Below are 27,300 nucleotides of genomic sequence, written 5' to 3'. Positions count from 1 at the left end.
TATTAGGACACACTATCCAGGACCAGGCTATAGTACAATCCAACAATGATAGTCCGAACTAAGTCCAACATACTGTAGAAATAACGCATTGACATTATTTATGGTTTGGATATAGAGGCACTGCAGCTCTAAAGCTTCTGTGGTTTCAGGAGACTGACATTTTTGTTTTGTTTTAGATTTGTTTGTGTATCAGGTATGCATTTTTCTTAACTGACAGTCAGTGGGTTTGGCTTCATATAATTAGAGTAAAACCTGCAGAGACTTGAAACCTGTGCGAAACAGAGAACAACATCCATCAGTGATTTACTTCTGTCTCCATCAGTCCGCATTATACTGAATTTTATGAAGCTACAACAGAACTCAGAATAACAAATGCAGACACATGTAAAGCATTGGGACCTCAATCTGATGAAGGACAGGTCATGTAATGTGCATTTTCATGAAGCAGTTAAAATTCAAATGAGTGATTCCAAGTAGGTTCATTTGATAACACAGTCAAAGAAATGCATTCCTACATGAGATATTGCAGTAGATATTTCATTTAAGTGTGTAATCGTAATTTTGACACTGGATAAATTATATAAAATTGTCTGCATGTGTAGGACTGTGCTTGTTTTACAGTTAAAGATGTGGGATGGGAATAGTGAGCTGATACGTTATTATATGTTGATTTATGCCGAGCAAATGCAGTAAATATATAACCCATTATATGACAGCCTCTGGGAAAAGTACACAAACTCATTTGGGGAAAGTCAGAAGACGTTATTCTGAGTTTGCATAAGGCTGGTCTCTACGTTGTGAGAGGGAAGTATAGCTTTGTGACTGGTGCACTCTTGTGGTCCTACAGTAACAATTATGGCTTTACAACTTCTGAAAAAAAAGCAATTAAAAATGCTTTTTAAGAAATTTTTAAAAATGCTCAAACTAGACCTATGCATTACAGTCAAACAGCAATATGTTACATAGTAGGTCTTTGCAGAAATGGGTCTTTAAGGCCCGGTCACACCGCCCGAACTTTGCTGGAGCGTTCCTGGAGCGGTGAAAAAAATTAATCACCGCTCGTAACCGTTCACCAGCGTTTAACAGAAGTTGGCCCCCGTTAAAGCAACGCCGTATACGCTCGGCCACCGCTGATGTTTCTGGAGGGGCTCTCCTACCGCTCCGAAAGTTTTGAGCTGCACAAAATATTTAATACCGTTCAAGGAACGCTCCAGCAAAGTTCGGGCGGTGTGACCGGGCCTTTAGCAGCCCACAGTTCTTCATTTGCACCATGATGTTGTTGGACTACAAGTTGCAGTGACTCCTCCACACCAGCAGGGGGCGGTGACGCACTGAGCGCCCGTTATTGCTTCATACAAGAGGAGTACACTGCTACTGCACTGCTAGCTCTCAGACTGGCAGGTAAGATGATTTTTTTTTATTTAATGCCAGTATTTCGGCGTATTTTCATTCAAAATGTATATATGATCTTCATTTTATCGTTCACGCGTTGATAATAGTGAATGTCAGAGTAATTCAAGGTTTGTAGAGCAAAGTTAGCTACCGAGCTAACCGTTGTTAAGCTAACAACTGATTTTCATATTACTGCAACGTATCATTATTCACTGTCAGCTGAAACACTTATTTTATTTAAGCACATCACCGTGTTTTCCAGGTTTTTGTCTCTGGCAGCTGTACTCTAGTAGAGTAAATAAGTGAGTAGAGAGTTGAACACAGCTGCTGAACTCAGCTAGATTTAAGCTTTTGTCTTGTTGCTCGTCGTTTGTACTTCCACGGTGCTCAACTTCACTTAAAAATACTAAATATCATCAAAACATACAATCTGACCCGTCACAATGGCTGGAAAAAAGGCAGTCTTCCCAAAAGTAAGCTGAAAATAGTTTCACGTAACCTCATGTATGAAACCTGCAGCATGAAAGTGAGTTATTCAATAATGTATCGGTAATTATAATGTAGTGATGCACAGTCTAGACATTGTTTTGACACGGGGCATTCTGCATCAGTGGTCATGCTACTCGAAATGTACATTATTTAATACTCTGTTAATGTGAGTAAAAACGTGAGTGCAACTCTAGTACAGGATTTCTACATGGGAGTATATTTACCTTAAACAAAAACTACACAAGATCTCAGCGTAGCCACTTCTTCCACCACTGATTGTAAGAAATATGTCATACATATTACAGAAGTAATGTATTTTATTGGCCTTAGATATAATGGCACTGTAGTTATTGAACTCCTGAAAAACTGAATACATGTTGTTTATTTATGGCCAATACATGATTTATATCACTGCTTTTTGATTCATAATGACATGAATTCCTGAAGATAGTTGTTGCCTGTTTATAATATCTGGTGGCATATAACCAAAAGGAATGACTTTTCGTAAAAATGAGCTTCTTTCTCTGTTGGTGTTTTCACTAGGAATGGATCAGAAAATTCCTTATGATGATTACCAGCTCCCAGTGGTATTCCTACCATCTTATGAGAACCCACCAGCATGGATACCACCCCAGGAGGTATGTCCCATCTAACTCAGACCACGCTGTCTTTAAACATATAACACTCTGACAGATGTTTAAAAAAGTCAACTCAAGGTCTGCTAAAGTCTACTAGTTTTTTTTTTCTGAAACCTGCATCTGCATCTTAAGGACTTCATCAGAAACTAGAGTTGTTATTGAGATGGCACAGATGTTATTACAGGTTATGAAAATCCAGTCATCTGGTAGTGGGTGGTCACACACAGTGAACCTAAAGGTTACTTCCCGTGTTAGTGGCCACCTTGAGTTTTGTCCATGAGTTTAACGCTTTTTTCAGTGAAGATTTTGACTGGGTTTGATGTTCACAGAGAGTTTGGTGTAGTCTGCTTCATTTGTATCTTTGTAAATGTAAAAGGGAGTTCATGAATACTGGAAACACACACCATCCAGTATCAGACCTAAACTGGTCACTGCATTGACGGAAAATGGGCCAAAGTACCAGGCTAGGCGTCAGTGAATAGCTCAGTATGATCAAGGAGGCGTTCACACTGGCTTGAAAATTGAGGACAATGTCATTTAGTAGAAAGCTTTGCAAAAAAGTTAGTAAGTGGACATTGATTTATATTATTTATCTTTTTAATGTTTTGGTTTTTTTTCTGTCAGTGCAGTTTCCAAGATATCTGATTTAAAGAAATTAACTTTCAGGCTCATTCTATCTAACTTTGGTGCTGATTTATCTATTCACTAAACTTATTGTTGTGCTGAATATATTATTTGTCCTTTGATGTGTGACATAAATATATATATATCCTGTATTACAGTATTTGTCTCTTTCGGCATATAAGAAGAATCTAACACAGACTCACAACTCTGGTGGTACACAGTCAGACATTCTTTTTTTTCTTTCTTCATTTTTAGCGGGTTCATCACCCTGACTACAACAACGAGCTCACCCAGTTCCTGCCTCGTACCATTGTATTAAAGAAGCCTCCAGGAGCACAGCTGGGGTTCAACATCCGTGGAGGAAAGGCGTCACAATTAGGAATCTTTATATCTAAGGTGTGCGAGTGCAAGACTGGTGTGTCTTTTCATACATGTGTCATGTTGCTGATTAGCTGTTTTCCTTTTACTAATGTCTACACTGTGACTTCTAATTACTTCATGTGTGTGTATGTGTTGGCAGGTGGTTCCAGATTCAGATGCCCACAGAGCAGGGCTACAGGAAGGGGACCAGGTTCTTTCTGTAAATGAGGTTGATTTCCAAGACATAGAGCACTCAAAAGTAAGTCAGAATGGTGTTTTTAAGGTGAGATCTTAATGCAACAGATTGTGCTACAGTATCTATTAATATGATGGACTGTAGTGACATGGATGAGGTTAATGTACTTTCACAACATTTCTATTTACAATACCTGACTGTTCAAATCACTTTCTCTGCATGTGCATAAAATGTCAAAAGACTTCATTTATGCCTCTTCAGCTTCACTGTAGTCTGATCATGTTCAAAGTGCAGCTTTAATACGTGTGTTACTGTTTTTTTTTTCTAGAATATGGAGGGTATTTATGTGATACAACTGACACACCTCTTCAGAGAGTTTGTGCATATTTATAAAAGACACTCATGACATGTTTTCAGTCAGTGTTGGATGCAAAACCTGTCAAAAGTCCGTTCGTTGTTAGGATGCAGCACAAATAGATTTTTTTAAAATTTAATTTTCAGACCAAAGCCAAAAGCAACATTTGTGCATCAAATAAATTGTTCTAGTCCTTCAGAAATATTTGTCTGAAAACTACATGTAGAATATAAATACACACGTGGACAAAATTGTTGGTACCCCTCAGTTAAAGAAGGAAAAACCCACAATTCTCACTGAAATCACTTGAAACTCACAAAAGTAACAATAAATAAAAATTTATTGAAAATTAAATAATCAAAATCAGCCATCACTTTTGAATTGTTGATTAACATAATTATTTAAAAAAACAAACTAATGAAATAGGGCTGGACAAAAATGATGGTACCCATAACTTAATATTTTGTTGCACAACCTTTTGAGGCAATCACTGCAATTAAACCATTTCTGTATTTGTCAATGAGCGTTCTGCAGCTGTCAACAGGTATTTTGGCCCACTCCTCATGAGCAAACAGCTCCAGTTGTCTCAGGTTTGATGGGTGTCTTCTCCAAATGGCATGTTTCAGCTCCTTCCACATATGTTCAATGGGATTCAGATCTGGGCTCATAGAAGGCCACTTTAGAATAGTCCAACGCTTTTCTCTCAGCCATTCTTGGGTGTTTTTGGCTGTGTGTTTTGGATCGTTGTCCTGTTGGAAGACCCATGACCTGCGACTGAGACCAAGCTTTCTGACACTAGGCAGCACATTTCTCTCCAGAATGCCTTGCTAATCTTCAGATTTCATCGTACCTTGCACACTTTCAAGACACCCTGTGCCAGATGCAGCAAAGCAGCCCCAAAACATTACTGAGCCTCCTCCATGTTTCACCGTAGGGACAGTGTTCTTTTCTTCGTATGCTTGGTTTTTGAGTCTATGAACATAGAGTTGATGTGCCTTACCAAAAAGCTCCAGTTTGGTCTCATCTGTCCAAAGGACATTCTCCCAGAAGCTTTGTGGCTTGTCAACATGCATTTTTGCAAATTCCAGTCTGGCTTTTTTATGAGTTTTTTTCAGCAGTGGTGTCCTCCTTGGTCGTCTCCCATGAAGTCCACTTTGGCTCAAACAACCACGAATGGTGCGATCTGACACTGATGTACCTTGGCCTTGGAGTTCACCTTTAATTTCTTTGGAGGTTGCTCTGGGCTCTTTGGATACAATTCCAACGATCCGTCTCTTCAATTTGTCATCAATTTTCCTCTTGCGGCCACGTCCAGGGAGGTTGGCTACTGTCCCGTGGGTCTTGAACTTCTGAATAATATGAGCCACTGTTGTCACAGGAACTTCAAGCTGTTTAGAGATGGTCTTATAGCCTTTACCTTTAAGATGTTTGTCTATAATTTTTTTTCGGATGTCCTGGGACAATTCTCTCCTTCGCTTTCTGTTGTCCATGTTCAGTGTGGTACACACCTTTTCACCAAACAGCAGGGTGACTACTTGTCTCCCTTTAAATAGGCAGACTGACTGATTATGAGTTTGGAAACACCTGTGATGTCAATTAAATGACACACCTGAGTTAATCATGTCACTCTGGTCAAATAGTTTTCAATCTTTTATAGAGGTACCATCATTTTTGTCCAGGCCTGTTTCATTAGTTTGTTTTTTAAAATAATTATGTTAATCAACAATTCAAAAGTAATGGCTGTTTTGATTATTTAATTTTCAATAAATTTTTATTTATTGTTACTTTTGTGAGTTTCAAGTGATTTCAGTGAGAATTGTGGGTTTTTCCTTCTTTAACTGAGGGGTACCAACAATTTTGTCCACGTGTGTATGGTGCAACACTATGAACACCTCCTTGGAGAGACTATCACTATGTGCCATCATAGATGTGTCTTGGCCCTTTCATCACATGACCTAAGACTAGATGTGTAATTATTTATGATGTTTTAAGTTAGTTGTATATATCAGCAATGCTTGCAATCATCTGTGTAAGATCAGCTCTTCTTTCAAAACATTCTCATTACACATTTCAATTCCCCGTTATAATATGTAAGCCCTGCATGTTGGACACTTCTGCATTTAAAGAATGCCTGATTAAGGTGCAGCCATTGTGGCAGTGTAGCTTGCTAATCATTGCAGTGCATTATATAATCTATATGAATGTATCTGTGTCATATGCAGTCAGTGTCATGGAAGTATGAAGACACATTCTGTGGAAACATATATTTCATCAATGCCATCTGTCTTCCTCTTTAGGCTGTAGAGATTCTAAAGACGGCACGAGAAATCCTGATGAGGGTTCGCTTCTTTCCTTACAGTAAGTCTTGGTGTACTAAATCTCTTCTGGACTACTTATAAACTTTAATCATATTTTTGGTGTGAGTTGAAAAAATGAAATATTTTCTTGTTTTAATGCAGAATTTTTATGTTGGCCAAAGTACTGACCGAACATTGCTTTAAGAATGATTTATACTTTCTAACATTCTGACAGCCTCAGTTGAGATTTTTTTAATAATAATATTGACCCTCATGTTGTCGTGCGGGTTCAAATTGACCCGTTTTAAAGTTTGAAAATGTGGAAAAGAAAAATAATTTTCACCGTGAAACTTCAGGTGTCACATTTTCAACATTTTTGGTAAATCTTTGAGCATTTTTTGGTGGAAAAAAAAGAAATGTGAAAAAATGTTTCTTAAGAACATTCACAAAAAATCAACCAAAATCCAGTGAATTTTTTGGTGAATATTCTTAAAGAAAATATTAGAAGTTTTACTGATATATATGTAATCACTTTAGATATTTTTAGGATTTCTTTTTGAAGATTTTTACTCATTTTTTTTGAAAATATTTACAATAACTTTCCTGCCAAATTTGAAAGATTTTTTAAAAATAAAACTTTGAAAGGAAAACTTTAAAAAAAATATATTGGAATTATCTTCCTGAAGGTTTTGCAAATTTTCAGAAATTTGGGGAATTTTTTTTCTGAATTTTTGGATTTTTTTCAGACAAGGAAACAATATTTTTTGGTACCTGTACATGAAGACAACAGGAGGGTTCAGAAAAGATCCAGTGAAACAAAATTACATTCTGTCCATTTTAAATTGTGGTGTGATAACTGATGGTTGTGTACTGGACTGCGTTTTGTTTAAAAGTGTTCCTAATATTTTGACTCCCGTAATGTAAGTTAATGGAATGGACAAAATATGAGAAACACTCCTTACTACGACCTCAGTAATAAATATAAAGTAATCATACCCTTTTTGTCAGTGTAAAAAAAAAAAAGAAGAAGAAAAAATAGAAGCTTAATAAAACTATAATTTGTGGCTGTTGCATTTGATTCCATTAGATTGAACAGGTGTACTGAATAAAGAGGCTGGTGAGCACATCTCTCAAGAATTTGTTGATTGTCCTGAAGCACGTAGAGACCAGTATGTTACAGTACCCACATAGTAACTATCTGGCTGCACGTCTTCAACAAGACACAACAAAAAACTGTCTTAGGAGTGACTGAATTCAATCATCCTGGTAGATTATACAACGAGGCCCCTTTCAGTTCTGTATTGATGTTTTTTTTGGCTGTTCTTATTTCAGACTACCAAAGGCAAAAGGAGAGGACTGTGCACTAGGTGGCAGCAGAGAGAGAGAGAGGTGGACGGACACTTCTCTGCACGTCATTACCTTCCTCCCACAGACTCTGGCCTCCAATCTGTCTCTGCTTCAAGATGACTGATATATGACTAACAGTCTCCATCAAAGCCCCCCATGTAAGGGGAATCTATACTCTGTCAAAGGCTCGCCTTCAAAGATCACTCATGCTGACTGATCTACTGTGATAGATGATGATTTCGACACCATCAGGAAGTATTCACAGGAAATTACTTTTATAATTCTTTTCGGCATGTGGAAATGTGTAGGCAGAACCTTTCTTGACATTTTACTGAGAAATTAGGGCACTGATGAATATTTTCCGGAAAGGCATGACATTCATGAGGAACAGCCTTTTTTTTTTAAACTTTTCCTAAAGTCCTGACATTTCTGCTTGCAAATGCTGTATAAAGTTCAGATTATTTCATGTGTACACACCTAATACTGCTATGAAATAGAGACGTATGTTTCAGTACACACTAACACATTTGGTACAAAGACAGTATAGACCTTACATAGTATAAGAGTAAAGAATAGTGCAAAACTTCTGGTAAATTTTAAACATCACTGATCTATATATTGCTGAATATATTGTACATCAGTTTTTAGGTATTTAAAAATTATTTTTAATTATGTATGAAATTATTTATGTATATAGACTTTTCAGTGACTGCTCTTGAGGACTACTTATTACTTTACAACTGTCTAGTCGTTTTTATGTTTTATACATGACATACACTGCATCTGTGTTGAACTATACTGTTGTTTCTTCATGTACAAACTGTATACTTAAGGTGCCAAACTGTTTTCAAGTAGCATGTGCTGGAATTAGCCCGATCCATGAATGCCTCAACCCACAACCTACAGGACTCACTGCCAGACACCACAGAGAACCCCCAGAAGTTCTGTGTTAATGGCCCAATGACACAATGAGCATCTATCCAATATTAGACAGGTGGTTTTAATGTTGTAAGGTACATTTCTGTATATTAAACATTTGTGAAGATCTATGTTTATACCTGCCTGCTGCATCTCAACACTGTCTGATTCTGTTTACCATTTTCATGAAAAAGGAATAATGTTGGTTTTCCGTTTGAAGATTTTTTTGTTCTTAATGATCTGAAACATTTTTCATTTAACTAACAAGATTAAAAAAAAGTTTTGATCTGTAGTAGCCTTTGCCTTTGTTTGTACAGGGTGATCCAAATGTTCGGAAACAAAGTTTAACTGCAGTGTCTTTGAGTTGGGGGTGCATGAATTCACTCTTATTTTACCCATTTTTGTTATAGCATAATAAAATAACTTAAAAGCATAGAATTTTTGCTGAGTGCAATAACTCGGAAGAAAATTAATAGAACCATAAGGTCCAGGTATGCTGGAGCATAACTTCAAAATGCAGGCCATCAGTGTCAGATTTCAAAACTCTTGATGGTAAAGTATCTGACGGTTTTAATTTTTTTAAACATCCAAAAGTACTATGAGGCAATATTTACTGGCCAGTTTGAGGAACCTTCCTAAGCATGAATGAAGATACATTCCAGAAGATACCAGTGTAACGAGTGTAACCAGTTGGTGGAAACGTTCACAACTTTGTATAAGAAACAAACATGAACATGTCGAAATATGTTTGTTTTACACTAGTCTGTTACTCTTCTGAATATATCTGTGGTGCTGATTTATTGAAATAACATTTTAATATTTGGATTATAGTTACTTTTGGGTCACCCTGTATAGTTGGAGAACCTGCACCAGAGCTGGACATGAACTGTTTTTTTCTGGTACGAGCAGTGAAACTTGTTCCACTTCGTAGGTTAGTTTCTCCTGAGAGTGACTGTAACTTAAGAGGAATGCAGTCAATGACAGCGATTACTAAAGTATGTCAACCTTGTAAGATTTATTTAAAAAAAAAAACAGCCAAGACAGTGCAACCTTCGTATCTTAAATATTTTAAAGAAAAATAAAATATAGTGTTCTCAGCCAGCAGGGCTTCATTCCAGGGCCTGTTGTCCATCATGACTTGATCTGATGGTGTGCTTACTTCAAATAAATAAATAAAATAAAAGATACCCTTTATGGTTGTTCCAATCCTTCAGGTAAATTGATATTGCTATGTACATTTTACATGCTAACACAGCCTAGCTAGATGTTCATTCTCATGTCCTCACTGCAAAGTCAATGGAAATCCAGCACTTGTATAACTGACGATGCTTAGATTGCACATCTGAGTAAAATCCTACGAACCTCCAAAAAGTCTTGTTCATTACACAGTGAAAACAAATTTAAAGCAAAGCTGCTCTCTAAACTGTAAATAAAATCAACTTCGGGTTAACGATAAAATGTTCACATTTAAAAGCAGTTGCAAATGAAGTTGCATTCAGCTCAAAAACTGTATTTCTGAAAGACAGACTTCATACCAACAGCCAAAGCTGCTGCACAAACCCAAAACCTTTTCAAGCGTAACAAGTTTCATGGTAACTCATCAACATGAAACCTGTTTTTTTTTTTTATAGCAATGTGAACATATTAATACGACTAAACAAAATGTGGTGACTGTTTCAACTGTCTGCCTAGTACACCCTCCAGAAGGAAAAAAATGGTTCTTCTTAATTACTGCTGTAACAAAATAAGTGTCAGAAGTACGGAACTTTAACTTCAGTACCTAATCTTATTCCATTCACAGTCACTTGTGGTCAACCACAAGTGGATGCTTCACTTCTTTTGTTGTGTATTTCATGTAGTTGCAAATAAAAATGGCCTGACAGAGGGCCAGTTGTAAATGTAGTGCTGTAACAATGTCAGACCCCGACACCTCCAACCCTGCACATTGTAATTTCACCGTGGTAGTGAGAGACGTTTAGCTCAACACGGACTGAGGTGAACTTGATCTGTGTTCCATCTGCTAAGACAGTTGTAAACACTTCATGCTCTTGCTCATCCCAAAAGGCACACACTGATTTGGAAAGCTGGAGGACTCGGGTGATCTCACAGAGAGCTGGAGGTCTAAAGTCTTATTTTTTTCCATGAGTATATACAGTCCATCTCCCACTCTCTCTCTCCTTCTCGGCCACCCTTCCTCCCGTCACTGGGGGCCGATTTAGCTGCTGTCCGATTTAGCTGCTGTCCTCGCTGTCCTCCGCGTCCACCTTGAAGCTTTCGTCCACGTTCTCCAGCTCGTCCGCCCTCTGTATCGACAGCTCGGCAGGGTCCATCATGGGCAGGTCGCTCTGCTCGGGGTAGAGCCAGGGCTTCTGGTTGGGAGAGTTCTGCTTCTTCCACTCGGGGTAGTCCCGGCCAGCCTTGTGCACACACCTCATCGCCTGGATGCAGAAGACAAGATTATCAGAGGGCTGCAGCGTGACAATGAAGGTTACAGCCACACCTTCATTCTTGGTCAACAAAGCTCAAGATAAAGCCGCTCACAGAACACTGAGCAACACCGATTAAATGGAGAGCAGTCAGATGAGTTGTACCGATTGTGAGAAACGACTTAGAGCTCTCTGAGTCACTATGAATGAAAGTTAAACATAGCTAATACTTTTCCGTAAGAGGTGAATGTAAATTCTTGACTTCCAGATTGCACGCTGAATCTGGTTCATCACTGATGTTTTGGACGCTGTAGGTGATTTTATGTCACTCCTCTATGTTTGTTTTCTTTCAATGAGCAGAAAATTTAATCGGTTAAATCACTATTTCCAGGATTTCAATGTAAATGCAGCTGGATTTCTCAGTCCGATACGCAGAATTAGTGATGAGTGGATCACCAGGAGCAAAGGGAATATTTAGGTTTGTTTCAGTCTAATTCAATTCAATACAATTCAGTATAATATAAAATTGCAAGGTCTGAATATTTAACCCTGTTTGGTAAATTTTAAGATTAATGCCATGGAAAACACTTTAACTTAAAGTCTGCTTTTGCAAATGTGCTACTTCAATAACTGTGACTTGACTTGGATGAAGTCGACAAAGCAACTGGGACATAAAGTGACAATGTAAATAATCATTGGTGGCAACCTGATTCCTAGATTACAGCAAAGAGGTGACATCCAGAAGCCTACTTCCTAAAAACTTCCCTCAACTAAACAGGAACCGATTTCTTCACTTCTGAACCCTGATAAAAGGATCACAGCCCGGCTGAAATGGTGTCATTTGTTAAATGCACTTACATTGAACTATTTCTTTGATCTTTTGCTGTTTTCCACCTTTGAGGTTCTTTCTTAATGGTGTTAGTTTACAGAGGTAATAGTTACTTTTGAAGAAGTTCGGCATCTCTGTTTAATTAAAGGCACGAGCCTCTCAATGGCAGCTTCTCACACCACACACACTTTGCTCTGCATAGTTTCAAATCAGCAGAAGACACAAAACCTGGGGAACGAGTTCTTCCAGCAAAGCTCGAGCTGAGATACTCCTTTGTCAGCAGCCTCACCGGGATGGGCCGTTCAGTTGTGTTTCTATGGTTACCATTGTCCTTTAAGACACATGAAACCCCCCCTCCCTCATGCGAACACACCTCTTGCACACTTTTTGAATCACCTCGTGGACTCACACTCACACCATCAAGACATGCTGATACTCCTTACACACCTTTAACCTCATCACATTCAACTCTGGCATTTACTGCGAGTAAACAAATGTTTTTCCTGCGTGACGGCACGTACCCGAGGAGCCAGACGCGTGGACGCTCTGTTTACCACCCACTTTGGAAGAGAACCTAAAGAAAACAGATAAACTTTTAAAGCAGCTCCAAAATAATGCACAGGAGGAACTGTTAATTTGAACATAACTCAAGCGGCTCTCACCTTTAGGGTCGGCCTGTGAAAGGTAAATAAAAGTGCAGCTATTTGGTCCGGTGTGTTTGATGAAATAGCCCGTTAGCATGGAAACTGCTCTCACAATGTCCTTTTTAGGAGGATATTCCTGTAATCGAACCAAAAAATTTGCACAGAATAAGTACAAGAACTGCAACTGAACAGGTTTATATTAAAGATATGACTGTCAAAATGGTAAAACATGCGTGTAGGTAAAGTAGCTATTAAAAAAAATCAGTGCACACAAAACATTGTGGCGATAGGTGTAGTATGTTTATACAGCAGTGGTTTCTATGTGCTCTGGAGTGTGTGGAGGAGGAGCTTTACCGGGTGTTTGACTGAGAAGTTCATGATTATGTACTCGTCATCTGTCTTCTGCCATGAACGCAGAGTCACAACATCTCTTTTCTTTATTAGCTTTGGACAAACCCCTGTAGAGGAAGGAAGAAAGAAGACATAATAATCTGGTTATGTTGTGGCCGACTCTCTCCATTAGTCTCACTGTCATAACCTTCCATTCGAGGGCAGCCCTTTGTTATGGCAATAAATACACCGGTGTTACAGGAAGCCACTCGATCTGCATCCCTGAAGGCCGCGTCAGCTTAAGAAAGTGCCAACAGGAACTACAGGGTTTAATTAAGTAGAAATGTATGGAAGAGTGGTGACACTAAGGTAAATATAAATTAATATAGGTACATTCTATTTCTTTAAACAGATTTAAAGTACATCTACAAAGAAGGCAATGCTTAAAAAAAAACTAACATTGATTTTGTTTTTGGGGTTATTGAACCCTTGAACTCTCCATCTGTCAGATTATGTTTCCTTAAAGACTCAAGACCAGTTTGAGAATAAGAATAAACACCTAGAACCTCATCATGTCAATCAGTTAGAAGCCACAGTCAAATGTACTCATAAAGCACATTTTAAAACAGCAAAAGTTGCACCAAAGTGCTGCACGATCAAGAAAGCAACCCATTAGACACATAAAGCACAATGACTGAAAGACAAATCTGTATAAAAGGCAACAAAATCAAAAATCATAGAAGATACAACGCAACAATAGAGTCAGGTGGTCAAAGTAAAGACCAACAGGTCTTGCATCAAAAGGTAAACTATAGCAGAGATTAGGATCAGTCACTCTATCGCTTCTGGATCTCGAAACATCCAGCAGCATCTGGTTGGTCGACCTCAGTGTGGAAGAATTTTGCTGTACGAGTGGTGCCAACCCATTTGAAAACTTACAAACAATAAAAACTGAGGAAACGTCAGTAGATTAGACATGAAATATCTTAAAGAGCCAATAAAAGTCCAGTTGCCTTCTGTGAAACATTGAGAATCACAAAGATCCAGATGACTGAGGAGCCACTCAGATGTCCATTCTGTAGTTATAATTTGTATGGATTTATGATCAGATCTTAGTATTAAAATAACCATCCATCCATACATTCTCTATAGACCGCTTTATCCTCACTGGGGTCGTGGGGGGTGCTGGAGCCTATCCAAGCTGACTGGAGCGAAGGCAGGGAACACCCTGGACAGGTCGCCAGTCTGTCTAAAATAACCATGCTGATCCTTAATATTAACCTTCAAACTCTCTACTATCGCTATTTTTTTTTTTTTGAGTCTTTCTTTGGTGTAAGTGGTGAAAGGGAGTAAGGCCTATATGTTTCTTACGGCCACACAGAGGAGTGGTTGAAAATAACAGCAAAGATTAAGAGTCCTTACATGAGTAATATCCCACATCAGCATTGTTAGACAGCCGGGCGATGTCGAAACCTTCATACATGACAGGATCCCACTTCTTACGGTACTGACCGTCATGAATGACGTCGTACATGGTAGCAGCTGACACGTCTTTGATCGTCATTTTACACTGAAGCACACAAATAAAAGTTACACAAACGGCTCAAACTCAAAGCAGACAGAATTAATATTTATGGAGGGAAAACAACAAAGTAAATTAAATGAACTTACCTTGATCTTGTGGACTTTAGGGACGTGACTCTTGTGATTTGCAGGAGCAACTTCCACCCACACTTGCATCCCATTCTCATCATACTTATTCAGCCAGTTTTCGGTTGCAAGACACTGTTTTCTGAAGTCTTCAAACGCCTCCTTGCCGGGTAAAATACTCGCCATGTTGGTGTAGTTTTAAAAGAAACCCGCAGCCAGTCCAGCGACTCTTCTCGGGATTTACAGTTTCTGGAGCTGTGGGACTCTGGTGACACGAATTTATGAGCGCTGATCGCCAAGCAGGTCGAGCAGGATTTTTGGTGGTGGATTCCTGAGCTTCAAGCATCTGACGTAGCAGCACGTAATGACTCCAGGTGTGCGTGGCCCCGCCCACACATAGAGGTCAGTCCTGTGGAAGTATTGTTTGCGTTACGAAATAAGCAATATAATACAGCTGATATAAGGTGAAACTGATACAGAGGGGAGACAAGGAGTTCAGGGAAAGTGAGCTCATGTTGTATTAAAGATACAAACAGGGCTGAACAATAAAACTAGACAAAAAGTAAAGTGGAATTTTAATGAGACAAAAGCTTAAATGCATCATCTAAGACATGTTCCAATAGTCTCAACATTCTTTTTTTTAGCATCTAATTAAACTGAACGAATGTAATATATTTGTACACTTTTATCCATTCTTTATTAGACTAGACTAGACTAGAGTAGAATAGAATAGAATAGAAATACTCTGTTGATCCCTGTTGTTACAGTAGCAAGCAGAAAAAAATAAAGTGACCACCCCCGAAATACAAATAAATCAGAAAATAGAAAAATATACTAAAATGTAAAATGCACACTAAAGTACAAAATATACAACAATTAATTTTTTTTACGAAAATTAAAAATGCACCAGAAAGTGTAAACAACAGAATAGACATCATGGCATAATGAGCAGGAAGTCAGTATCTAGTCACGCTTTTGGAGCACATGGAGTTAATGAGATTATTGATGTTGTTGGTTGTATGTCGCTCCACTGTTCCTGAAGGGCTCGGTAAAGTTGGAAGACATTTTGGAGGATGGGATTATGTTGTGAGACACGTTAATTCGGAGCATCATATAGCGGGTTGTCTGATGTACCATGCTGCCTGAAAAAGTTTCTTAGAGTACAAACAGTGGAGTTGTGGACATTTAAGTGTCTGACTATAATCATCCAACATCCTGTTCTTGTCTTTCTCCTGTCATCTGTAGCATTGTTTCATTTCAATAAAGCTGAATTTTAAGGTGGTCTTTTATAGTCATTGGTCAAAGGAGTGCCTGTGTACTGGTCACACTTTCTTTAAGCCACATCTGATTAGGGTGTACATTATCTTTCCATTTTCTATACCTGCTATATCCTTTGGAAGGTCATAGAAGAGTGGACTCTATCCTAGCTCCCTGGAGAGGTTGGCAGTCCCTCACCGAGCTCACACAAAAAGACAAACAACCACACCCACATTCAATTTAAAATCATCAATTAACCTCTTATGCTATTTTTGGACTGTTGGAATAAGCTGGAGCACTCACACAGGCACAGAGAAAACATGTCAACTCCACAGGGAAAGTTCTCAGCTGACCAGGAGATTCAAACCCTGGACCTTCACCAACACTCATGGATAAATTCCAGACCTTGTTACCAGCTAAACGGCTCAAAAATCTTTGAAATCCTTTTCTGATCATAACAATAAAAACAGAATTTAAAAAAGAAAATGTCCTAGCCAGAAAAGAAGCCTGTTTGTAGGCTGCATTTATATATTTTGTAAACTCTAAATTATAGTCCTAATTACTTTAAATTTAACAACCCCCTGAAATGTGGCTGTATTGGAGGCAAATATTCACTTATTTATAGATTTGTAAATATAGCAAAACACAATTACACAAGAAAATCAAGACAGTTACAACAAAAAATGAGAAAGAGTTATTCTATTGAATAAGTGGATTTTTCGAACGGCTATATATTAGGAATGTTACATTGAACCACACCATGTCTGTTCTGTCATGTACAGAAGACATGTAAATATATGACATACAAAACTTGTCTGAAGACCGTCTGAAGAAGTGGTAAAGACAACAAAACAACCCCACAATCATAGTGTGTATATGACGATGATGGATGATGATGATGATAATAATGATAATAATAGCTTTATTTCTACCACACTTAAGGGCTCACAAAGTACTTTCACAGACAACACAAAAGCCAAATCTACCCAGTAGCATTCCAAAAGACATGTAGTTTGTATTATGAAGTTACCTTACAGTTTACATGTTACAGTTGAAATGCTACAATATTGCATATTTAAGGTGAAGACTCTACCATATTAATAATAATTATGCAAATTAACCTGACCTGACTTATGACCCTACGCTATCTAATACTCGAACAAAATTACTTGACTACATAAAATTAAGGTTTACATCCTACAAAATTAAACCAAACAAATGCAAAGATTGCCAGTTTGTAAGCTTATTAGCAAAATTAGGAAGTACCCCCTTTGAACAAGAAGAGACCTCCAGCAGAACCAGGTTCAGGGAGGATGACCATCTGTTTCCACTGGTTAGGGTGAGAGTAAAGACAGACAGACAGACAGAGTCTTGACAAAATGTCCTCATTTTCCAATAATGCCCTTCTTACAAAGGTCTACAACTCACCTGGTCCTCGCAAAGATGGATGCACATATAATACTATAAACACATTGAGTTCATACGCAAGCCGGTTTGGACTTAAAGTATAATCACAGTATTACAGAACAGACTGATATAAATAAGCCTGTATGTGTTTTGAATGTTGCCAACAAGTCTTTAATAATTTGCTTTCAACAGCTTTGTCCACAAATGTAAGCTACATAATAAAATAGTAGCCAAAAGTGTGTTTAATGCAATGTCATGTCTACGTTTGGCCACACCTACACGTGGTAACATGCTTCTCATGTATTGCTCAACGTGTAGTTTCAGTCTACATTTGTGACGTGTCAAACACACCTTCTGTGACAGGTTTTTCACCTTCAGTTGAAGTGCTGAAAGCTACCGATTACAAACTGTACTGCTGTACTGTACAGACATCTGATGGTTATGCACAGTATTTGAAAAAGACAATGATGAATGCGTCAAAAGACTGATTACCAACAAAAAGAAGCTTCTGAGGTTCATAAAAGAAAGACCGCAGATGTCAAATTGTGGTGAAATATCTTTATTTTATTCCATGTGATAGGCCTACACTTGTGTTTCATTAACTCTCCTTTTTATACATAAGATAGTAATAGTACATTATTCACACAAACGTTGCTAAACACGAGTAGACATCATATTTCAAATGGACAGACACAATTCAGAATAGCACAAAGCTGAGTATTTAGTCAGTGACAAGTAATAGAAGAGCTGCTCATGTTAAAATGGTCGTTCGTGATGTAATTAAATACTTAATCTTTCAAATCCATTTTAAAAAGCTGACATTTCAAAACAAGCTACAGCAAATGACTAGTGTCTTTTGTTGTGCTATGGCTAATTAGTTGGTTTGTGTTATGTGTGTGTGTGTGTGTGTGTGTCTGGAGAGACGGTGCAGCCTTTACCTGTGACTGTAAACCAAGCTACTGACTACACAGGAAAAAACAGCAACCGCCCAAACGTTGCCTTTAGGTGGAGCCCCAGCAGACACGCAAACAATAAATAAAATGAAGTTTCCACATGCGTGTCAGCCTCTTTGCTTTTGGTCAAGCGTACAATGTTATCGGTATGTCCAAGTAACAAAATAAATAAAACGCATAAAACCCAACAGTCCTACACAGGCAATAGCAATACAGCAAAGGATACTGCAACTAACTTCTCTGCACTTTTTTTTTACAGCAAGGGTGTTAGTAAGCATTAGCTGTATCTGAGGACGTCTATCTACCAGCTCTACAAAACAACTAGTGAAGCCATGAACCAGTCAGCAGGCTTCTTTGATATTTTACAATATTGTGGCTTGATTCAGTGCACAACGTCGGTGAACAAACAAGCAAGGCATCTGTGTTCTTATCCATATAAATCCTGCGTGGTGAGCATGCTGCATGTTCTTGCAAAAGTGTACTCAACACAACACAAATTATCGATGAGATGGAGGGCGCGTCAGGGCGACGAAACTCTCCATCAGTGTGGAAAAAAACTGAACACCGGCTGTTTTCGGTTTCTTACATTAGGGCCATGGACTCACTGAAGACTCCTCCTCAGACATGTTAGTATGCGTGCAGCTAATTTAACATCACTGGAAAGACAACTGCTATAATTTTAATGCAGACATAGTTTCAGGTTAGTAGCCATAATAATGGATCTGGGACGTCTTCCCTTTGATAATAATGGATAACTATTTCCTCATCACTTTGTTACACGTCATTTTGCAGCACTGTTTCCAACAAGAACTGAGATTAAGTTAATTTGGTCTGCTAACACACTGTTGTATTTGGCAGTTTAAGCCAACAGATGCGTCAAGTGTAAATAAACGGGTTCAATAATGTGGTAATATGACGGTTTGCAACGGTGCAAATTCACTGGTAAGATCCTGCCTCCACTTCCTCAAAACAAGACAAAGTCAAGAAATAATCTTGTGGTGTGAGAGACAGAACAGCTTCAGGCAAACTCTCCATTTGAATAAAAAAAGAAAGATACTGAGGGCAGAGAACTCAACCTTGCATTTAAATAATCCCAAGCAGTTTTACTTTACAACAACAAGAGTAACAGCACTAAGATTCTGAACTGTGCAATAACTCAAGAGCGGTTAGCTATGTCAGTCTGCAATCCTATATAATGCCATGCAACTGGATGAAAATCTGAACATATCATTTAACTTATTCCTTGTTTTAAATGTTTACGTTTGAACCATTTTTTTCCCCAGATAATCAGTTTCAATACAGTAATGCACATCCACACAGTTACTCTGAAAAGTCACTGAGTTGAAAAGGGGGAAAAAAAAGAGAGAGAGAGAGAGACAGGTCCTCCATCCCAATGGCAGCGCGCCAAGGGTGGAGAGAGTGGCCACTGAGAGACAAGCTGTTGGTGGGGAGGAGGCAGGCTGGGTGGGGGTGAGGTGTACTAGCATGAGCAGCTGCTCTCGGTTACAGTCATCTCTGGCTGCTTCTCCAGTTTGATGTCGATCACTGAGAGAAGTTAGTTAAGCAACGTCGCACATGAATTGCAAATTTCACTTCAGTATTTTCGGCAGTGCTATCGGTCATGCTATCAGCTGAGTAAACTGAAAATGAGATATGCGCAGCTTGCAAAATGTTCTACAATTTAACGTATCAAAGCCATGCTGATAATGACTCAACAACTCCATAGCAATTTCTGGTGAGAGTAACTTGAAAAGGATACTGTCCTCTTTGCTTTTCTCTGGTGTGCTGTCCATCCCTGGCAATGCAGCAGCAACACGTCGGAACAGCTATAAAACAGAGTGAGACACATTAAACAGGCGAACATATCTGAAATCAGTCTCACTACAACAGGACATGAAGCAAGACGCAGTCAAATAGGGCTGGATGATATGGACAAAATGCTCTGTTATAGGAAATAAAATGCCATTATCGCTACAGTGAAATATCATGACATTCTGTTTTCTCTCAAAATTTAGCTGAGTGACTGAAATACATAAAATATCACTGAGACGTGTAATTTTGTAGAACTCAAAGTGCTTGGAAATTGATTCTTTGTAACACCCAATAATACAGTGATACAGTGAAGGGCTGGTATAAGAAAGTATGGATGGCAGATGATTAGTTTTTATTGAATGGTACATACCATCATATCATCCAGCCCTACTGTCTATCTACAGACAACAAGTGATCAATTTCTAGCTAGTCACTCCTGAAAAAATGCATTTCGTCGAATAAAAGCAGACACGAGAAGCAGTCAAAGTAGTGACACAAACTGTGATAGTGGCTGCTGGTTGATACAACAGCATAAAAGTGACGGTTGCCATGCTAACCACCTTCACTGAGCAAAACCATTGTATTCACTGGAATGTTTTGAAAAGCTGAAAGTTTTAGTGAATCAGACAAAAAGTGCTTGAGCAGAAATAAACACAGCAGCAATAAAGCTGTGCCGAACAAGTGAAACCACGCTGAAACTTCTACAAGCAAAATCTGTGCAGGGGGAACACAACTGATTCAGTATGCAGGGTTTTTGCTGGCTCAGAACGGACCTTTGGGTTGATAGAAATATACTCATTTTGTTAGTATTCTGAACGTCTGATAGGCAGAAATGTCTACTACGTTTAAGGAAATTAAACTTCACTTAGGAAAACTGTTGAGCAAAGCTGAATTGCTATTTTTGTTCTCAATTTTCAGGATGTTGGTGACAACAAAAACCCTGGTACGTACTGTGCCACGAGAGGAGAAAGGAAAGCAGAAGGAGTAACGCGTCGACTTCGACGGTAGAATCAGAATCAAACTACCCTGAGAAAACAGAATTGCTACCTGTTTGACATTGTAGCCAGTCTTTGCGCTGGTTTCAATGAACATGACATTCAGTTCCTTAGCTCTCTGCTCGCCCTCCTCTGTGGTGATCTGTCTGCTCCGGTAAAAGCAGAAAAAGGGGGAGACAGACGAACAGACAGATACGGAAAGAAACATCACAAAGAGGACAGGCCAAAAGAAGAAGGTAAGAAAAGGAGAGAGAAACAAAGAGAGTCTTATTTTGGGCGAAAAAGAGAGGTTAGTTTGTAACTCGGACAGAAAGGGAAGTAGACAGAGAGGGAGAAGCTGCTGTGCTGAGTAAAGACGAAGCAGCAGGAAATGGACTCCAGAGGTCACTCATTCATTCAACAGCCACACTCTAATCCATGTATCGAATGAACACATGGTGGAGCTGCACTTCCTAGATGTCACAGGCGGGCCTCCCTGACCTATAGGACATTATGACCTGCGCTGGAAACAGGATAACTGGTCAGTAGAACACCTGCTGTCGCCGAACACCAACCTGTTTGACGTTATAGCCAGCCTTGGCGCTGGTCTCTATGTACATCACATTGAGCTCACGAGCTTTCCTCTCTGCCGCCTCAACAGAAACTTGCCTGCCATGGTCCCGGGAAAAGGAGAGGCAGGACGAGGGGGAAGGGAGTGGGGTGGAGTGTAGTGTTGAGGGAAACACACACACACAAAAAAAAAAAACAAAATCAAAATGACATGGAGAGAACAAACCAGGCAGAGGAACAAAAATTAAGAAAAATAAGGCAAGGGGAAAAAAAAGGCAGAACAGAAATATGATCAAATCATAGGAAATAAAAAAAGTATGTAAATAAAAGTGTTTAAACTACTAATAAAAATGCTGGAGTATGTGACATACCAAGGAATGATAAAAGTCAAAATTGGATGAGATGCACTGAGGGGAAGAAAAGTGGGATTCCAGGCTTTGGCAGAGTTTATATCCTATAATACTTAAGGCTACCAATTTTCTTTTTGTAGTAGAAGGACAGCATTTCACTACATTAATCAGTCTTTGTAAACAGAATAGGAGAATCATTACTACAACCATCCACTCTTATCACACGACCATGTACCTTTTATCCGCTAAGTCTGTTTTGTTCCCAACAAGCATGATAATGACATCACTTCCTCTCTCTGTTCTAACATCATCAATCCACTTTGAGGTTTGCTGGAATGAATTAAGATCTGCAATTGAGAAAAAAACAAAACAATTATTGTACACATCAGCCACATGTAGCCCCAAAAGACATGAATCACTTGCTATATTAGCTACAGTTGAAAGTCTGCAAAGGCTGCTGTTACTCCTCGTAAAAAGACAGCAGAACATTTGATATAAGTAAAGCTCATAGTCATGTGTTAGTAAGCAGGCGAATTCAGAAGAGAAGCTTGAGGGAAAATACATTTAGAGATTCTGAAGATTATTAGCAGAAATAAAGTAGCAACTATGCCAAAACAGTTTCCTTCCAATTGCTCTAGAGCCCTACAGAAAGGTTAGAGTGCAGCCCTGACTCACTGGTGATGTCATAAACAACCACAGCAATGGTAGAGTCGCGGATGTAGCTGGGAATTAGGCTACGAAAACGCTCCTGTCCAGCAGTGTCCCAGAGCTGGAGCCGGACCTGAGGATTGGAAGGTAGAGGAAGAAAAGGACAAAAAAGGTCGAGATAAAGGGAGGCAAAGGAAGAACAAGAAGGTGGAGAATAGGACAGACATAAAAGAAATGCAAGCCAAGCAGCAAAGATGAGAATGGTATTTTATGAAGGGATGAGGAGGATCCTTCAAATGCAGAAGGCTAAGAGATGATGCGTGTTATGCAAATAAGACATGTAAAAGGCTCCCTGCTGAATCATTATTTAGGCAGTTCCACAGGATCTCTGCCCATGAAGTGACATCGGCAGACATTTTATGTTATTTCTTCCATCAGCCTCATATGTAACAGCATTTAGGAAGCGCAGACCCTCCTGGACACTGCTGGTGAAGTACTTTAGTATCACTGAAGCTGATGCAAACAGTCTGGAATAAGCTTTCAACATGCTGTCCAGTGGGGTTTACTAGGCTAGTAAATGCTCTTCTTTTTCTGCCCTTCCACACACTAAGTGAAGGACAAGGAGGAGAGGCAAGGCCATGATACCTACTGGCTATGTCATAAACCACCACAGCAGCAGCTGAATCTCGGATGTAACTGGGGATGAGGCTGCGGAAACGCTCCTGTCCGGCTGTATCCCAGAGCTGCAGCCGGATCTGTGGCCAGCCATGAAACAAATGTGGGTACGAGGGGGCATTTCATGATCCAGCCAGGGGATGGAAGGAAAACAAAATCTTGATAATATGATAGGAACTAAAAACATGATCACACGTTCAACAAAATGAATGGCAAAATCTAGGAAAATGTAAAAGCACAACGTGAAATGGTGACAGGAAAATAAATGATGGCTACTACATTAAAAAAAGCAGATGTATGCTTTTCTACCGATTCTCACTAATGAAATGATGACAGGAAAATAAAATAGACTGGGCTTACCGTGCGATCTTCTAGGTACATGGTTTTTGACAAAAAGTCAATGCCAATTGTTGCCTGTAAGACAATCATGGCAATTTAACATTGATATCAGCACATTAATTGATAACGATGACATATATAATATATATTGAAGGAGAGCTAATAAAACCAATTACGTGTTCAACATCTTTTAACCTTTATCACAACATTATGACCTGTCATTGAAGGAACAGCATAGGTGGTACTTATAACATTATCAGTGTGTGCATTTACATGTTCTGTAAAATCTTGGTTACTAAGAGATTTTTGTCATATCCTGGTTATGTGTTGTGCGTATTTTTGGTTTTTAGAAACACAGATAATATCTTAAAAAATGGTGCAGCAACGGAAACCTGGATACTGTAATGATCCTGTACATAGAGATATGGATAACCTGGATTCTTAGGTTCCATGTAAACATAATGAATCAAGAGAAGACTCAAAACCGAGATTCTAATGTGCATTTAAGCCCACTCAGTGACTTATTCATGTACTGTTCACTTGTACCAAGATATTAGGTCATCGTGCATGCTAACAAAGGACCTACACCTAGAATATAAAGAAACAGCTACTTTTAATTAACACTATTGACTATGTTTGTGCTTAAAATGTCAAAATGTCTGTTTCAGAATACACTTAAAGGATCAGAGTAGACTTAATTGGCACACTAATCCTGCGTTGTAATTCCTTTTTACCTGGTAAGTGTTGTCGAAACTGTCATACATGAACCTGGTGATGAGAGAGGTCTTCCCCACTACACAGACAAACACAGAAACAGTTCAGTAGTAGTTCAGAAATTTAGCAGCACCTGATTAGATCCAAGTAGTCCAGACCCAAAGCCAAAATTTTAATTGTAAAATTAGATATTGAATTATTTAAACTGTAATTTGGTATAATATGAAAAGAATAAATCGATATGAGTCAGTGATATCACATGGTGAGTAAACTGCTATTATCACTGATGCAGTGTGGACAACTGAACCCACACGCTGAGCTGGCAATATGGGTGGAGTCACAGAATTTGGAAAATTAAAAGGACTTCACTCTTGACATTTGTTTCGTGACGCGAGGCTGTAACTACTACAATGTACAAACATCCCTAAAATACAGTCACGATTAATTATGTCAGTGTCAGACTGTGCAGATGCATGTATATGGTGTGGAAAAGGCCGACGGGTCTGGACACCACTGGCCGACGTGGCTCTGCAAGACGCTGCCGCAGGAAGCTAACGAGTTGAATAGCGCTATTCTGACAAAAGAAGATAGTTAAACTTAATTTCACTGACGTATATAGAGTCTTCTGCTTGAAGACAATGATTCGTGACAAACTTATGACAACCACATTAAGGTTGTAAAAAGGCAGTGAACGTCAATATCAGCTAGCGTGTCTGCTGGTGTATTTCATTCTGCCACAGCTGGCTAATTGCTAGCTAAAAGTACTTTGCTAGCTAGCTTATGCTAACGAGATGATGCTGATGCATCACAAACTAATTGTAAGAACAATGGCAATGCTATTTGCTTCAGTGTGGCACCAGACCTTTCTGGAGATAAGTCACAAGCCAATGCGACTTGATAATTTAGCTTATTTTAAGCATTTATCGTTAGGACGAAAAGCGAATTGTTTAGCTACCTTACCGTCAGCTAACGGTAGCTACCCAATGACATCATCACCAGAATGAAAAATCGGTAAGTTTATAATTATTTAATTTTCTTTTCTCTTAGTCTCAGTGTTGACACTGAAATATTTACATCTTGCTTCGTATTATTAATGGTCCGTAGGATAACTTTATCATACTGGCCAATACCAAGCTAACTTGAGAAGCTAGTTAGCTAATGTTGCCACTTCTTACACATCCTTACATCCGACCAAATTGACTGTTGGTTTTAATACACGGTGTCCAGCTTACCACTCTGTTCGCCCAGGAAGACGAGCTTGAACTTTCGTAGGGGATTCCCAAACTCTCCGCCACCGGTCGTGGTTGACATTTTGTCAAAATAAGCAGCTAACTAGCTGACCAGGCTAATGATGTGATGTCTAGACCGGAGAGCACCAACCAGTGTTTCTTTATCCTGGACTAGCAGCGCTATTGTTTTCTTAAACATACAGTAGTGAAATAGCGCAACCAAGAGGCAACGACTGACATTCAACCAAAATGTAAGGCCATGAAAAGCCTTCTTGTATTCTTACACCTATCAGCATTTGGTACAATTTCATGGATTTTGGCCACAGAAAGTATGAGCAGTTACAAAAAGACCTGCCTGAGTATTGCTTAAATTTTAGCACAAGTTATTAAGATATGTTTGCAGATCTTTTACTACAGGTACAGTTTTGAAAGGCTGTGAACCCTCTGGAATTTTCAGTATTTCTGCAGAGGTATTACCCCAAACAACATCACATTTCAAATATTAGACTGGGTTGGATGTTTACTCGTTAAGGAAAATGATCGGTATCGTATCTGTCTGTGCCAAAAGTAGGTGAACTTCTTGGATTAGCAGCAAAAATTGGAGATGTTTTCAAGTCATTGGATGTCAGTGAGGTGTGAGTGGGTACCTTGTTTCATTTCAAGAATAAGGATTTATCAAACTCTGATCATCACAATACAGTGTTGTGGACGTGTATCATGGCAGGGACAGATCTCAAGACCTCAGAAAAAAGTAATTGATGCCTATCAGGCTGGAGAAGATCCCAGTTCTATCAGTAAATCTGATTGTGTACAAAAGGAGGAGATTTAGGACCACTATTACCATCCTCAGGAGAAGTGGACCAGCAAAGATGACTCCAAGAGCAAGTGTAAGTCTGCAAGGTCACAAAGGAGCCTGGGGTTATTTCTAAGCAGCTAAAGACCTCTCTCATAGTGGTTGATGTTACTCTTCATGAGTCTAACATCAACATAAACAACAGCGTGCATGGCAGGGCTGGAAGGAAAATGCTACGCTGTTCAAAGAGAACATTGATGTCTGTCTGCAGTTTGGTAAAGATCCAAGTGTGGCACAAGCCAGAAGGCTAACAGAAAAATGTTTGGTTTGATGGATGAAACCAAAATAGAACTTCATGTTGAAAATGACAACTTCTCACCCATTGAATTAATTCATAGTAGTCAGCTACATGATACTCTGGATGAATGTGACATTATATTATCCTGTCCCCCAAAATGTCTGCCAGCTTCACCAAGTCCTTTAGAAACAGTGGGACCACATTTCAGAAGTAACATCAGCATGTGACTCATTGCTGACTTATGATTTCTGGTCAATGACTCTTTTCATCTGCGTAATATTTTTTTCCAACGTAGTGCTTACTTGGTTGTTTCATGACCTCAGTTCTGATGTAGAGATCCTGTGTGTTTGAACAACACATATTTGTCCCCAATGTTAAAAATCATGGCTAGAATTTAATAAAATGTGACATGCTGTTTATTATGTCTGTGTTCCTCAGTATTAGAACCTTATTCCATCCATTATCTTGGTGTGGATCTCTTTTGATTAATTTGGGCCAGATCATCTCACCATTGTTGATCAATTAATTCTTCAATATACCAGTGAATTCTGAAGGAAAATATCTGAACACCCGTCTACAGATTGACTCTCAAGAGAAAGTAAATCAGGCAGCAAGAAAAATAAAAACAAGCAGACAAGTTTTTCTGTTAAAGGATGGTTAAGCAAGACTAAAGCTAATGTTTTGGAATGACCAAGTCAAATCCTGACCTTAATCCAACAGAAATGTTGTGGAAGGACCTGAAGTGAACAGTTCATATGAGGAAACCCACCAATGTCCCAAAGCTTA

At 38.9% G+C, this 27,300-nt stretch overlaps 3 protein-coding genes across 6 annotated transcripts; 1 reads left to right on the top strand and 2 right to left on the bottom strand.

Moving 5' to 3' along the window:
- The first annotated feature begins 1,281 nt into the window (after nucleotides 1–1,281).
- On the top strand, nucleotides 1,282–8,908 carry pdzd11 (PDZ domain containing 11). The gene is made up of 6 exons (XM_022194919.2): nucleotides 1,282–1,401; nucleotides 2,425–2,519; nucleotides 3,399–3,539; nucleotides 3,664–3,762; nucleotides 6,352–6,412; nucleotides 7,684–8,908. Exons 2-6 carry the CDS (start codon nucleotides 2,427–2,429, stop codon nucleotides 7,716–7,718), a joined length of 429 nt encoding a protein of 142 aa, XP_022050611.1. The 5' UTR covers nucleotides 1,282–1,401; nucleotides 2,425–2,426; the 3' UTR covers nucleotides 7,719–8,908.
- Nucleotides 8,909–9,491: 583 nt separating this feature from the next.
- Nucleotides 9,492–14,806, bottom strand: stard14 (START domain containing 14). Its single transcript, XM_022194875.2, has 6 exons — nucleotides 14,517–14,806; nucleotides 14,268–14,415; nucleotides 12,870–12,973; nucleotides 12,534–12,651; nucleotides 12,393–12,445; nucleotides 9,492–11,054 (listed from the first exon to the last, which is right to left on the bottom strand). Exons 1-6 carry the CDS (start codon nucleotides 14,679–14,681, stop codon nucleotides 10,848–10,850), a joined length of 795 nt encoding a protein of 264 aa, XP_022050567.2. The 5' UTR covers nucleotides 14,682–14,806; the 3' UTR covers nucleotides 9,492–10,847.
- A 2,896-nt stretch (nucleotides 14,807–17,702) lies between these two features.
- Nucleotides 17,703–25,618, bottom strand: rab41 (RAB41, member RAS oncogene family). Of its 4 annotated transcripts, none has more exons than XM_022194918.2 (8): nucleotides 25,427–25,618; nucleotides 24,215–24,273; nucleotides 23,502–23,555; nucleotides 23,116–23,221; nucleotides 22,054–22,165; nucleotides 21,474–21,567; nucleotides 19,872–19,938; nucleotides 17,703–19,657 (listed from the first exon to the last, which is right to left on the bottom strand). In XM_022194918.2, exons 1-8 carry the CDS (start codon nucleotides 25,503–25,505, stop codon nucleotides 19,593–19,595), a joined length of 636 nt encoding a protein of 211 aa, XP_022050610.1. In that variant the 5' UTR covers nucleotides 25,506–25,618; the 3' UTR covers nucleotides 17,703–19,592. The 4 variants fall into 4 exon arrangements, with proteins under 4 accessions (XP_022050610.1, XP_022050608.1, XP_022050609.1 ...); XM_022194916.2 differs by lacking the exon at nucleotides 21,474–21,567 and adding an exon at nucleotides 20,972–21,065 and having other exon boundaries at nucleotides 25,427–25,613; XM_022194917.2 differs by lacking the exon at nucleotides 23,116–23,221 and adding an exon at nucleotides 22,494–22,599 and having other exon boundaries at nucleotides 25,427–25,613.
- Nucleotides 25,619–27,300: the final 1,682 nt, after the last annotated feature.

The sequence above is a fragment of the Acanthochromis polyacanthus genome, chromosome 10 (assembly GCF_021347895.1).
Source record: "Acanthochromis polyacanthus isolate Apoly-LR-REF ecotype Palm Island chromosome 10, KAUST_Apoly_ChrSc, whole genome shotgun sequence".
In the NCBI taxonomy this organism is placed as follows: Eukaryota; Metazoa; Chordata; class Actinopteri; family Pomacentridae; genus Acanthochromis; species Acanthochromis polyacanthus.
This window is presented reverse-complemented; position numbering and strand designations above follow the sequence as displayed.

What these genes read in the sequence shown, in the direction of transcription:
- pdzd11 (XM_022194919.2), top strand. Translation starts at nt 2,427, where the DNA reads ATGGATCAGAAAATTCCTTATGATGATTACCAGCTCCCAGTGGTATTC. An exon ending in CATGGATACCACCCCAGGAG is followed by an intron (nt 2,520 to 3,398) that starts GTATGTCCCATC and finishes CTTCATTTTTAG; the next exon opens with CGGGTTCATCACCCTGACTA. An exon ending in AAGACATAGAGCACTCAAAA is followed by an intron (nt 3,763 to 6,351) that starts GTAAGTCAGAAT and finishes CTTCCTCTTTAG; the next exon opens with GCTGTAGAGATTCTAAAGAC.
- stard14 (XM_022194875.2), bottom strand. Translation starts at nt 14,681, where the DNA reads ATGGCGAGTATTTTACCCGGCAAGGAGGCGTTTGAAGACTTCAGAAAA. An exon ending in CTAAAGTCCACAAGATCAAG is followed by an intron (nt 14,416 to 14,516) that starts GTAAGTTCATTT and finishes TGTGTGCTTCAG; the next exon opens with TGTAAAATGACGATCAAAGA. An exon ending in TTCACAGGCCGACCCTAAAG is followed by an intron (nt 12,446 to 12,533) that starts GTGAGAGCCGCT and finishes TGTTTTCTTTAG; the next exon opens with GTTCTCTTCCAAAGTGGGTG.
- rab41 (XM_022194918.2), bottom strand. Translation starts at nt 25,505, where the DNA reads ATGTCAACCACGACCGGTGGCGGAGAGTTTGGGAATCCCCTACGAAAG. An exon ending in GTTTCGACAACACTTACCAG is followed by an intron (nt 23,556 to 24,214) that starts GTAAAAAGGAAT and finishes ATTGTCTTACAG; the next exon opens with GCAACAATTGGCATTGACTT. An exon ending in ACAGACTTAGCGGATAAAAG is followed by an intron (nt 21,568 to 22,053) that starts GTACATGGTCGT and finishes GGACCATGGCAG; the next exon opens with GCAAGTTTCTGTTGAGGCGG.